The sequence below is a fragment of the Leptopilina heterotoma genome, unplaced genomic scaffold (genome assembly GCF_015476425.1).
Source record: "Leptopilina heterotoma isolate Lh14 unplaced genomic scaffold, ASM1547642v1 Lhet_47, whole genome shotgun sequence".
Lineage (NCBI taxonomy): Eukaryota > Metazoa > Arthropoda > Insecta > Hymenoptera > Figitidae > Leptopilina > Leptopilina heterotoma.
Genome location: NW_025111098.1, coordinates 2,712,186 through 2,726,202, shown reverse-complemented (window position 1 = coordinate 2,726,202; position 14,017 = coordinate 2,712,186). Strand labels below are relative to the sequence as shown.

At 29.3% G+C, this 14,017-nt stretch overlaps 1 protein-coding gene across 2 annotated transcripts in view; it reads left to right on the top strand.

The window, feature by feature from the left end:
- LOC122507419 (irregular chiasm C-roughest protein-like) overlaps positions 1 to 11,437 on the top strand; it is a 46,885-nt gene extending 35,448 nt beyond the window's left edge. Inside the window, exons 10-13 of one of the 2 annotated variants that reach the window (XM_043620120.1) lie at positions 713 to 960; positions 1,933 to 2,165; positions 4,049 to 4,178; positions 6,460 to 11,437. In XM_043620120.1, coding sequence (XP_043476055.1) covers positions 713 to 960; positions 1,933 to 2,165; positions 4,049 to 4,178; positions 6,460 to 6,558 — 710 coding nt within the window. In that variant the 3' untranslated portion in view covers positions 6,559 to 11,437. Of the gene's footprint in view, positions 1 to 709; positions 961 to 1,932; positions 2,166 to 4,048; positions 4,179 to 6,459 lie in introns of both variants that reach the window. The other variant, XM_043620119.1, reaches the window with a different exon arrangement.
- Positions 11,438 to 14,017: the final 2,580 nt, after the last annotated feature.

Here is a 14,017-nt window from a genome sequence, read left to right as displayed (position 1 = left end):
AGTCTTTCCCAAGATTTGATTAAATTTGCAAAGCCCTACAAGTTCAACTTTTGCAACGAGATGCTTGGAAATCGTCGTTTCCAGACGCAAGGCATAAATTATGACTATAAATATTATCTTAACTTGGTGCTGACTAAATAGTTTTAGTGTTTCTTGGCGTGTTTGTAAAGACGAAATTTCCAGCTTTCAACTAATGTTTATTCTGTCCGGTATAATTATGACTTTTCATCTTTAAAATATGCTGGAAAATAATTCTTTCCACTATTTTCATATTGCAAAGCAATTGTACTTTAAAAGTCATATTCTTAATTGTAAAACTAAAAATAATTCATCCGCGTTCAATTTAATTTTGAAATTGTTATATGTATAGTTATGAAAATATTATACTTCCAACTACCAAGTTACAAATTTTCGAATAGGAAAGTTACATCAAAATTTTTGCAACTTATTTAAAAAAAATGATTTAGAATTTTGAGAAACGCTAATTGAGGCTCCGGATTTTAAAAGGGCACATGCAGCATTGATTTTAAATGGTATATGTGCCCCTTTAACATCCGGAGCCTCTATTAGTACAATTTGTTTACAGCTGAAAGATTTGAGTCATTAAATTTAAGAATTGTTAATAAGTGGTAATCAGTTAATTTATTGAGAAGCAATAATTATATTTTGATGAATAAATTTTTGTGAAATAAATGATATTGTTTGTCAGAAGAAACTGATTCGAGCGCTGAACGATACCGAGAGAGCGATAGAAGTAGTAATCTATCAGACGTTAAAGCGGACATAAGAGCCGGATCGAGTGTTAGCAATGCGGAAAGTGTCATAGCTCTCGATAGCGAAGGAGAAGGAAGTACGCGGGGCATCAATGCTCTTGCACTAGCTGGTCCAGTAGTGACTCCGATTGCAAATTACCGCTACAGTGCCGACTACACTGAGCCTACTTTTCCACCTAAGAATAATGTAAGTACATTTAATTATACATTTCTCTTGGCAAATTGTATTTTAATTCCTCTTAAACATAATTTGCAATGTTTTTCCTATAAAATCATGACTGTTTACAAGAAAATACTTTCATACCGCACACGTATTCAGGACCTAAATCCTGAAAATGGTCTCAAAAAGGTTAAGAAATTTTGGAGAGACCGAAATTTGTGACAATGGGTATGCTATGGTTCTCGAGATCACTGTTTACGAATTTTATGTCAGATTTTAAAAATTCAAAATGGCGGTTTAAATATGGTGGGCGAAAGAATAAAAAGTCAATTGGATTTGCTAGAAACAAATTTTAATCAAACCCAATAAATTTTTGAAAAATCAGCTTTGCCACGCAACCTTGAAACCTGGAAATGTCAGAAAATTTTATAAAGGTATAAACCTTGAAAAAACCTGGAAAAGTTAGGGAATTTGAAAAGTAATTTGTAGGTTGCACACGTTTTTAAATAATAAAATATAAATAAATTTGTAAATGTCATTCAGTCTATTGTTAATTTAGCCGTGATGTCAAGAAGAAAATCTCTTAAATTCCAAGTTTTGAGACAAAACGTTAACATTTTATGATGACTTTTATCACCGGTACTTCCATCGTTAAATGTTTTCCCCAATGGATAATATGGCCAACATTAAGGAGGCCTTTTCCCCCAATAAAACTTGAGCAACTTGGTTGCATATTTGCAATTTTCCGGCATATGAAAACCTTTATTTTTTAAATAAATTTTTTTAAACCAACAACGTATTACTACACTCGAGTGCACTGAGTAAACTCCTGTCAGTACTTACTTTTTATCGTTAGGTTATAGAAATATAAATCACGTCTCCCCAAGAGATCCAAATACACAGTAGTTACAAAAGCTGAAAACGTCGTCAAAAGTCGAAAAATTAATTAAATACTTGAAAAAAAAAATATTTGCTCAATGCCAATTTTTTATTTTTCAGGATGGTAGCAATAACAATGGTTATGTTCCGTATGTTGATTATACGCGAGATTATTTGCCGCCGACAACTCAAGGAATAGGTTCTTCTCGAGAATCTCTCAGTCGTATTCCTGTAAGTGGGATTTTGGGTTCCAAAAAAATTGGATTCAGTTCTACTAATTTGGAATCGACTTCACCACAAGCGACAATAATTGATCCTCGTTATTCTGCAGCCTACGGCAATCCTTATCTAAGGTGAGTAGTTATTTTTACTGAAAAATTTAAAATTGAAAACAATATATTTTTACTAAAATTAAACGCTTCAACTATTTTAAACTATTTTTAATGTTGGACTCTTTGCTTGAGTTTAAAATTAAACTTTTATATCGTGTAAAGTAGTAGAGGCAATTTTATTTAATATTTTAAAACTTTTCTCTGCTTAATTGGAACATTGTAGTTTTGTATTTACATATGATCGAATGTATGTATTACCAAAAAATGTTTTCAAACTAACGTATTTTTAATGATCAAAGCTGAAAGGTTGTATTTTAAACATTTACTTAGAAACTATGGAAGTTGAATGTTTGGTATTAAACCCGCCTGAATCTATTTATGAGTTTTTAGAAAAATATCAATACTATTAAGATTTAAAAAAAAACTCAATTTCATCCTCCTTTTATTCGTTTGCATGTCAACAGAATGCTAATATGAGTGCAGTATTATTTGTACATCTTAAACAAAATAGATAAGAAAGGCTATTTCTAAAAGTAGCAATTAACTTTTATAGATTTTCATAAAACTGAAGTAACCAACGTTTACGTCAACACAAAAAAAACAAAGAAAATTTTTAATAAAATAATAGAGTAGCAAAGCCAGTTCCAATTAAAAATCCCTGTACCAACATTTACCGACTCTCTCTAGCCCAGACTCAAACCATAGGGAGGGGAACAAAGTGTTATTCAGATGATGTTCTCAGTCAAAATAATCAAAATTAATGGATTAGCAAAAATCACCGGAAGAAGCAATAAATTAAGTTAAAGACATAAGAATATTAAAGAACATGTAGATAAGAAAAATTCTTCTAGATATTTAGATAATTCAGATAATTCAGATCCAACACTGAAAAAATGTTGAGAGCCGTGCAATCCCAATCGTCTGAAAGTTGAGGAACTCTCTTTTAGTGGTTCTACGTTTTCAATTTGGGAAATCTACGTTCCTATGTCGATGGTTCTGGACAGTCGACATTCAAAGAATTATTTCAAGTAATAATTAAATAAAATAATTTAAGCAACTAAAGATTCCAAAGGTTGCAGCAAAGTTTATTTAAACTTTTAGAAAACTTTTGGTGCCGCATAGGATTACTGATAATTCGTAACATTCTTATTTCCCTTTTCGTCAATGTAAACGTTGGTAACTTCATCTTCATGATTTTCAGAAAAACTAGAAACTATCAGACTTACGTTGATCCAGATGTACACATGAAAGATAAATATGTTCGAAAACTTCTCTCAACATAAGTCCAATCCAAAAGGTTGACATTTTATTTGCTCAACTTTGTTCAAACATTAATTATTAATTGCATTGCATGATGTAAATGTATCTTTTCACGACAATCAAGTTTTTTGTTCACTTACTAGTAAGTCAGCTTTCCAGGGCGACATACACGAAAAAACTGTTGATAGATCAGTTGCGCTTTTGACTGTTGTGCAGCGCTACTAGACGTTTAAACTCACAGCTCTATTAAAAAAAGAGTTGCTCTCCTAAACTTGACTACCAATGACGTTGAGTTAGCGGCTGCTTGACAGATGTTTCAACAGCTCGATCAAAAACGAGGGTTTCTCTCCCAAAAATAAAGTGAGCTGTGCGTTTCTTTTTGACGCAGCACTTGAGTGAAATGAGCGAACAGTTCTTCCAACAGTTTTTAAGTGTATATCTCAATCATCGCCGCCTTGGAACTGAAAGCATGTTTGATTCATGAACGAAAGAAAGACTTTCTCCTTGAAGACGAATTGTGATACTCTTTCTCTAACTTGAAATGTCGACCATTTGGATTGGTAGATCAGTTGGATTTGTGTCTTCTTGACACGTGTATTTGTAATACTTTTTAATAAGAGTCTTGTTAAATTTGTTGTAAATAGGACTCCAGTTGCCGAGCAATTCAGGCATGCTCCACATGCGGCCATACCAGGAGTCACACCAGCTCCTCCACCATACACCTCAGCAATGAGGATGAATAGTTTAAATACATTAAACGGTGCTGGTCCACAGGTGAGTTGTAATTTATATTCTAAGAAATGTATAAATTCGAAAATAACTTGCATAGAAAAACATCAAGATAATTATTATTTAGAAATTGGGCTACTACAGAGATTAAATCACAGCCACTAACGCATGAGTAATTCCTTTGCGTTCCCTACATAGCTACCGCTGTATCCGCAATCCTTTCCATAACGAGACATTTAGGATCTCCCACAATCCTCATGTTATGTCTATGATAGCGTAAATCACCATGACCAGTTAACTGCCCTGTTATGACTTTTGTCTCTTGTCTATTAAATTTGCGGAATTCCGCTTTTCTTCTGGGATTTATGTCAGTTCCCATGAGTATTTTAGCTTGCCTACAGCCCCTAGTGGCCTGCCATTCCCTTTGGTGCTCTGCTGTCAGCCACTGGTTGAATTCCAGGACCAAGCATTTGTCAGAAACTCAGAAACACCAATTGGAGGCTCAAGCCCAGTAAATTGTTCCCTAGCACCTACTTCTAATTACACAACTACAGTTAATGTGATGTGCACTGTCGACTAATGTCCGGAAATACACTATTGGAAATCAACTGTCGATAAATCGGTTATACTCAGGAAAGCTTTTCTACAATTTTCCTCTCCTTTAACAAGACAACTCAATAGGAGTGATGATAAATGCGACTACCAACCTGAATGAAATTAATGTAAAACGGCAAATGCTTAATCCTATTTTTGTCCTTTGATTCAACTCAGGCAAATCTTGTCTACTTATTTTGTGCTAGTGAGCAGTCGAGCTACGGTTCTTACTCTAATCTTATCGAGTTTTAGGAGGTTCTTCGCGAAGCTCTTGCTATAAGTTTTGATCCCAACAGATCCTTTGCTTCTCTCCCTTCCTTAAAGATATTGTTACCACTTTCATTTTGGGAGTTCTCCAATGAATCATGAATCCTGTTCTGGTTTCTTTCTTGGATTTGTCCGTGTCCTACTTCTTTTATTATCACAAAGCGGCAGGACCGATCAACTCTAATTCATATAGAAACAGCAACCTTTTGTAACTTAAATAAAAAGAAATACTTCATCACACCGTAAATGACTCAAATGGTATATATAGTTTACATATTTGGGAATATTTCTTGTCACCTTTCTTCACGTAGACAACAGAAATGCATAAGTGCAGGATTTTGCGCAAACCAGAGTAATCTAAAGTATTATTTTATTCTCTTCAACTGTTTCAGAGTCTGGAAGCGAGAGGTAAGCATAGATTTTCAGAGAAATTCCAACACTTTCTTTAGAAATTACTTAAGGGTCATTCTCTCAAAAAGGATAAATTTACGCGTTCATTGTGTTTTTGTTCAAAAATAATAAAGTTAATTTTCATTATTGAAAATTATGTCTATTATACATTAACATTTAACAAATCGTCAATTATTGAGAAACAATAAAAACTATTCAAATTAACGTTTTGAAGCATACATTTTTCTGGTCAAGGAATTTTATGACCAAGTGCACTTTAGAGGTTTTTAGGGTCGCTGATTAAGAATCTGAAGACGGATTTTTCATATTTTCAAAATTCAAAATGGCGGACTCAATATGGCGATCATTTTTAAAATGTTAATCGAATTTGCTTGAATCTTGTTACTCGAGGATTTTTGGGCTCGCCGACTATAAATATGAAGTCAGATTTTTAAAATTCAAAATGGCAACCGGTTTAAAAAAAATGATCGTAATTGCTTGAAACTTGTTATTTAAGGTTTTTGGTTATAGCTCTGAATGACGCCAAAGCGAGAGGCTCAATTATCGACTATTTTCAGCGTGATACCAAAAACTCCACAGCTACCAAGATTAATTTAAATCAAATGAATTTTGAAAAATTTGTCTTCTAAAATGCACCAGACATTTCATGCTTTCAAAAACTGACTTGATATTTGTAATCAGGAACCCCATAAACCCCCGAGTTGTAAATGAATTCGATCAATTTAAAAAAATAATTCCACCATATTGGATCCGCCATTTTGAATTTAAAAAATCTGATTCCAGATTCGTATTCAGCGACTTCAAAAATCCCCGAGTGACAAAATTGAAGCGAATCTGTTCGATTTTAAAAAAATCTTCCACCATTTTGAATTTTAAAAATCTGACTTCATATTTGTAATCAACGACCCCAAAAACCCCCGAGTAACAAATTTTAAGACAAATGAATTTGATCAATTTTAAAAAATAAGTCAGCCATATTGTATCTGCCATTTTGAATTTTTAAAAATTGACCCCAGATTGGACTTTTATTGAAAATAAAATTGTTTTGTTTTAGCCTCCTCTGGCCGCACACTACATCACAGGTGGATCGAATGGAGGCATCACAACTGTGAAGCGTTCTTCGGCAGTGACCACACTGGCGACTCACGTATGAGACAGGAGAATTGATTTCACCTAGAATCAATGATCAACCATTCCGTTCTACGTCAAGATAATTAATTCGCTTATTTCCCAATTTGCGAAATGTCTTTACAAGTCACTTATTATGCGTATAATAAGTGTAGCACAATGTGTATCTTCATATCATTAAATATTTCAATCAATCGTCTCACTTCACATATTTTCTTAAAAATGATCTTAAAGGTCGTGAAATAATGTCACTTGTAAAAAGGTTAAGAATCTAGTCGTTCGTCAAACAAATTAACTCTCTCCGATACATTGAATGTTCGAGAGAAATTCTAATCTCCAAACTTCTTCAAGTGAGTTTCCACACGTTCCTCAAGTTGAAAATGACTGAATGGAATCTCACACTTTTCATGTAGATTTGTCATTGAATCATTCATCATTGAAATAGTTGAATTTTACTCAATACTCGGGAATACTCGGGAACTCACTTCAACAAGTTTCGGTAAGTAATATAGCAAATTTTCTGTTTTTTCAAATTTTTATAAAACTAGCCAAAATTATCAAAAGAAAACAATTTTGTAAAGTAATGGTACCACTAACTTCGCGCTTATTGCTGCCCAAAGAAATTTCCCTTCAATTTTTTAAACTCATTTCACAAGCATAACTAATTCGTCCTTGACTGTTAATGTAAGAAAGACAATTCTATCTTAAACTTAAAAAGATAAACTTTCGTGTTTTTCTCAGTTTATACGGAAAAACAATTACGGAAAAACTAATAGCTCAAATTGAAGATGATCTCTTAATTTTAATTTACTTCTGGTTCGTTCAAGTGCAATATTTGTTTTTCTCTAAGAAAAAAAAACCGTTATTTACCTTATTAAACTTTGGATGAATTTTTTTTGTTATCAACCTGTCTGTGGAAAAAACAGGATTTTATTACGTGGTAATTTTTCCTTACTACCTTGTTGTGTTTAAATTATTATTTCAAGCGTTTTTTTTACAAATATAATTTCTATTTTACACTCATTAAATTATATTACTCTTAAAGCTTTAATTAAGGTTACTGCTCATTTTTTAATTTAGATACATTTTTAATAGAACTAACATATTTGATTACATTCTTAATGATTAAAAGTATTTTAATGAAATTTGTTGACATTCAGTTTTACATACTTTTGCAAAGATATTGAAAAGTATTTTATTCTCTTTAATTTTATTTCTAATTTTATTATTTTAATTGAAAAATGTTTGTATCAAACGTTTAGAAAATTGAATTAAGAATTTTAAATTGATTTTAGTTAAAATTTAAAATGTCTACGAAAAATTGAATTAATTAAAAAAATTTGTTTCGCATTGTAAAGAATTTGGCCACATTTGCACAATTTATGAAGCTTTTTTTCATATTCATTCGGTTAAAAAGTGCAATAGTCTTTTTGTCAATTTGTTTACGTTAAATTAGACCAAATGAAGAGATCAGAAAGCAAAGTTCTTTAGATATCGATAGTGTATTGAAAATAATCTTATATAGCAAGAGTGGTGAAAAGAAGCCCATTAGGAAAATATTGTAAAATTTGACCTGACGACGCACGAATATTAAAAATTTCGAGTATGTTTTCAAGAAACTAAATATGAAAATAAATATGAAATATATTTTATTACAGTTCAGTTGTTGATTCTAAAAGATACTAAAACAGTATTGACAATCTAACGTTGTAAAAAATAAGTCAATAAACAGGAATATTGAAAGCTATGGGCTTCTTCAACTAAATAGACGTTGTGCAAGACCATTCTGTTAGTTAGCAACTTCGCGATTCTAAATTGTACATATATTTTATAAAATATACATTTTCATTCGTGCACATAAATAATATGAAAAAAAGCAAAGCATTATTAGACTGTTTTCAAATATAAAATCTAATATTTGTACTCAATCAACGTGTTGGCATAGTATTTAAGAGGGTAGTCGACGATTCTGCTTTAAATTGAAATTTTCTCAAGCTTTATTCTTCAAATTTCATATATTATTACATTTGAATATAAAATAAATAAAAAAAAAAAAGATTTTCAAATCACCATCGATGTAAATAAAAAACGAAAACTCTTTTATAATTTTTTACAATCGAGTAAGTCGCACTGAATTAACACGGAATTTCAATGTGAAGCACAAAAGTCGTTTACTTTCTTAAGTCAATAAATAATGATATAGACAAGAATTAATGTATAATACGGTGAATTAATAGGAGTCCACTTTTTTTCGATGTGATGTATCAGTAGTGAATCAAGTTTAATTAAACGGATATTCAGTATTCTCTTTATTAGAAAGCTGATTAGAATACATTTGAAAAGAACGTGTTTGAAATTTCATTATTTCGAAAAACTATATAAAGTCAAATGTATATAATTGATGATGTAATGAGTGCAAGTTTACAATTAACTGTTTTCTCTTCTTTGTAATGTCGAGACTTGGAAACTATTTTCAATTCTGTATTTGTAAAAGTGAAAGATGAAAAAAGTAAGAGATACTATGGAAATTCTTGTGTAAATGACTGACGATTTATAATTTCGCGCCAATGGGAATTGCTTAATTACAAAAGTTTTTCCGTAGTGACAAACGATGAATAAATTATTAGGAAAATTTTTCTCTTCTCGAATGTTCTAATCCGCTTGTTCATTATACTAATGTGTAAATATCCACGTACAATATGAATTTCCTTGGTTTGCATTTTGCAATTACAATGACGTTCTCTAAAATATGGTACATAGTAATATGCTCCAAATTTTTTATACTATTCATATTCATATATAATAGGAAAGAAAAAATTTGAAATATGTTTCCACTTGGCCTGAACTATTTGTGTGATAAGAGAATGTTTTCCATTTAATAGAAATGCAACGTGTGAATTGTAAAATAAATATTGTTAATAATTAAGCAATAAATCAGTTGTCAATACGATATTAGAGCCTATAGACTTATGGCACTAATTCAATAATTTTTATTATTGTAAGCATGTTCGTTCTTCGAATGCGAATCTTGAAAATTGAAATATGTAAATACTTTTAAAAAGAGCGTGTAGTTGAATAAATTATGATCTTATGTATTTTTTTTACCGTGCGTTCAAACAAATATCGAGTATTTGTCTCTCGTCACAGCTCAGGCATAAACGCTACCTATACTTAAATAAATAACAGTGACAAACGCTGTTAAAAATACTCAAAAAAATAAGTGATTTTTTGTACACATACTTCGAAAATTAGATTCTGTCAAGTAATTATGCAGAATTTATGACATTGCCTAACTAATGATGTAGCCTGATTATCACACTGTTATTCACAGAAAAAAGAAATTGTTTGCCTACTTCGTATCACATCATTTCAATAGCCACCGGTTTCAAATAAGTAGGAATTGATATTTCCTTTTTGTATCGACGCGACGAGGAGAAGAAAATGAGCTCAACTCTGAAAATCGTAAGAGTCATTTTCGCATAACAATCGATAGTGAAAATGACTCTTGTGGTTTTATTTACTCTTTAAAAATAATTTAAACATAGAGGACACATTTTCTTCTTCTTCTTAAAGATTTATTTGAATGTTTTGAGTAAATTAAAAAAGAGTTTCAAAACTATGGCTTTGGAGGTTAAAAAATAATGTTGTGTATTTCATTAAGGTCAATGATTTTAAGTAAAATTTACAAAACTTGGTTAAAATCAAGTGGTGATAGTTAATTGAGCAAATGATGATTTTCTAAAATAGTGTTTCAATAATCACGCAACGATCATTAATTAGTTACCTGAATGCGTATGTAATAATCTGCCTTGTACTCGAGGCAAGATTAATTTCGCTCAAACATAAGAAAACTGCATGGTTACGAAAGTAACAATATGATTGTATTATTAAGCCCAGTGTTAGTATGCCACGCACCATGTACTCAAGTAGTGTAAAATTCTCAAGACTTTAGTTCACATGTACCATATTTACTAAATCTTTTCAACAAATTTTCGAATCTATTCGGCATCATCGTTAAAATAAGCATTTTAAATTAAAGCGAATGAAAAAGCTTTTCGGAAACAATTTTCGTTCTCGCTTAGCAACTAATTTAAATTTTGTGCCAAATTTAAAATTGGCAAAAATGAAAATAACAAAGAAAGTCAGTTTTTAAAGAAAACTATTCTGCTTCATGGCAGTGAATTATAAAATTATAAATAGTTCACTTTTACTCGTAAGCTAATAATATAGAAAGTGCATATATTGTATAATAAACGAACCCATTTATAAGCTTTAATATTTTTAATATATATAAGATGTTACATACAGATAAACCATATTTTTCTTATCCAATTTCAAAAAAGAAAAAAAATGGGTTTCGAGGAAAGGAAAAATAAAAGAAAAAAATTTCTATATCTCCAAATCAGAATAAGAAAATTTCTACTATAATGAAAACGTACAGATTCCATTAGTAATTTTTACCGATGTAAAATGGTGACTATCAAAATGGATGAGTACTTTTTCATAAATCTAGAAATTTATATTTAGGGATGTAATTATAGAAAACTTATAATTAGCATAAAATGTTCCAAAAAGTATTCTCTTTCACTCTTATATCTCATTCTCTTTTTTTGTTTTTACGTAATCATACAAATATTTTTACTTTATAAGAAGACATTTTTAAAATATTTAAACATTTCTTTTATTATTTCATTTCTTATTTTGTTTTAACTGTAATATAACTAAACACGAAAAAAGCATTCTATGTTTATTGATATATGAAAACAGTCTCTGTAAATATATAATTTATACGTTGAAGAATAGAATACGCATCTATTTTGGCTGTTTTTCAACTCTCATTCACAAGCATGATAAAGTAATTCAATAATCTAAGAATGTTTTAATATCACGAACATCCGCTATTTAAAACAAAAATCATTTTGTAATAAAATAAATTTTATAATTTTATTAATTACATTTCGTCTTTTATTTTACTTCTTATTTACATTACCATTACTGTATTATTTTTTAATTATAGTTTACTTATTTTTTGTTTACATTTCAGGAAATATTGAAAAATTGTAATAATTCACAGATAAAATATACGCCCCAGATATAGTAAATTTTACATAAGTTGTTGTCAAATATATAACATAAACGCAATGTCAATAATAGGAAAAATTATTAGTCATTTCTATAATTGATAGTTTAAATTTTAGAAATTCTAGTCAATTCGCGACAACTTTTTTCACACTTTTCGATAATATTAGAGTCTTGAATATTAAATATATTATGGATTAATGACCTAATTTGTGAAAAAAACTTCTATTTCTTCAATTAATTAATAGAGGAAGAAATTTTCTTATAAAAACATTTTAATAAAAAGTCTCTTTATATAAAGAGCGTTTAACGGATACTATTTTCAAAGAAATTAATCCTTAAAATTTTTCTTAAAATTCTGGAACAATTTACAAATGAATTTACATTTACAAATGAAAATGAAAAAAAAATTAAAAATTCAAGTTTCAGAACCTCTTCCAATCCTAAAATATAAAAATTTTAACTTTTAGATATAATATTAAAAGTTAAAAATTGTCTTTTGGATGGGTTCTAAAAGGAAATTTGAAAGAGAATTGAAAGAAAATGAAATAAAATCTTTTAGAAGAATAATAGCCGTAGAATAATATGGAGCATGTGGTCAGTATGAAACGAGGTTAAAATCATAAAAGGAGAGAGTGATTGGATATCCTTGATGTAATATGTAATTTATTGTGAAAAAAGTTGTCGATAGAAAAAGATGTGTTTTCTTCTCTACAAATAAGCCATATTTTTAAAACATGTTTCTAAAAATGAAAATTTATCTAAAATTTTATCGGGGGGAGAAGACTTCTTTTCAAGGCATTTATTTTAATTTATTTTCATTTATTTCCATAAACATTACCTCGCGGTAAGTTTTTCATGCAAACTTGTGAACTTTGCGTGAAACTCTAACCGTACCCAATCGTAAACTTCCCTTTTATCTGGGTTATGCTTAATAATGGCTACAGTGCAGTAAATCTTTCAAAGCCTTGTGAACATTTTTAAAAGTTAATAGAAACCTGAATTAATAAGGGAATAATTCCGAAAATGGGTGTATTTATAATTATTTCCAAAAAAGTTTCATCAAAAAGTCAATTGACACATGTTTGTAGAATCGCCTCAAAATTATAAACTGTACGTTTTCGTCCCAATGTTTAGAAAAAGCATAAATACTAGAAAATTTTATTAATATTATATTTCTAATAACATAGAATATAAAATTTAGCCTGCATTTTAAAAATTTTATTGCTAGTTACACGATTGATTGTGAGAAGCTCTAAAAAGTATTTAATAAGGTAAAACAAAATAATAAAAGACTTTTATAAATAATAAAATACAAAAATATAGTTTCCTTCGGGAGATTGATCTCTATGACAATTGTTAAGATTATAACTCTTAAAGTGCTTAAATTCCTTTCACTTTAAAAGTTTTTATGTGTTAGTTCTTTGGTAAGAGAAAAGAGAAGAAAATATTGTTTTTGTTGTCTTTATCAAAAAAAATTCTGGATTCACTCAAAATGACTCACTGAATTTTTTTTCGATCTTTTAAAAATATCAAAATAAAAGAAAAAAACATTGAGAAAAAGTTATGAATTTTTTTTCGAGTTTGAAACAAATATCAAATATAGATATTTGAGGCTCCGGATCTTAAAAAGGCTCTTTTACCATTTAAAATCAATGCTGAAAGTGCCCTTTTAAGATCCAGAGCCTCATTTATCAAATAATTTTGATTTACATCAAATAAATTGTATTTGAACCAATAATTTCAGAAATTGAAAAAAATAACATTTAATTGACTTAAGGGGAGAATTCGGCTTCATTTTTAACTATATCAAGAAAATGATTTAAATGTTCCATAAAATTATTTTTATAGTAATTTTTTTAGAGGAATTCAATGGTCAAAAAATATTTTGCCCTTTTTTGAATTTTTATTTTTCTTAAAAATTGAGAGATTTTAAAATCCATCCGCAATTTTCTAAAAAAACATGTTTTTGTTTCCACAAGAAACTTACCAAACGCAAAAATTGATTTTTTAATATTTTTAAAGCTTTTTTTAAAAAAAACATTGTTTTTAGGTTGAAAATAGTTGGAAAAAAATTCTATAGTTATTCAATTCTTTTATATGGAAATTTATTTGTTTATTTTTCTAACTAATTTCAAATTCTAATTTTTTAACATAAAAAATATAAAAATATAAAAAATTATGAAAAAATTATGATTTGAAATTAGTTTAAAAAATAAACAAATGAATTTTGAAATAAAAAAAAAATTAAATAACAATGATATTTTTTAGCATTTTCAACCTAAAAATAATGTTTTTCACAAAAAGAAATGCTTCAAAAATAGTTAGAATCCATTTTTTCATTTCGCAATTCTTTTCTGGACACAAAAACATATTTTCTACAAAATTATGAATGGATTTTAAAA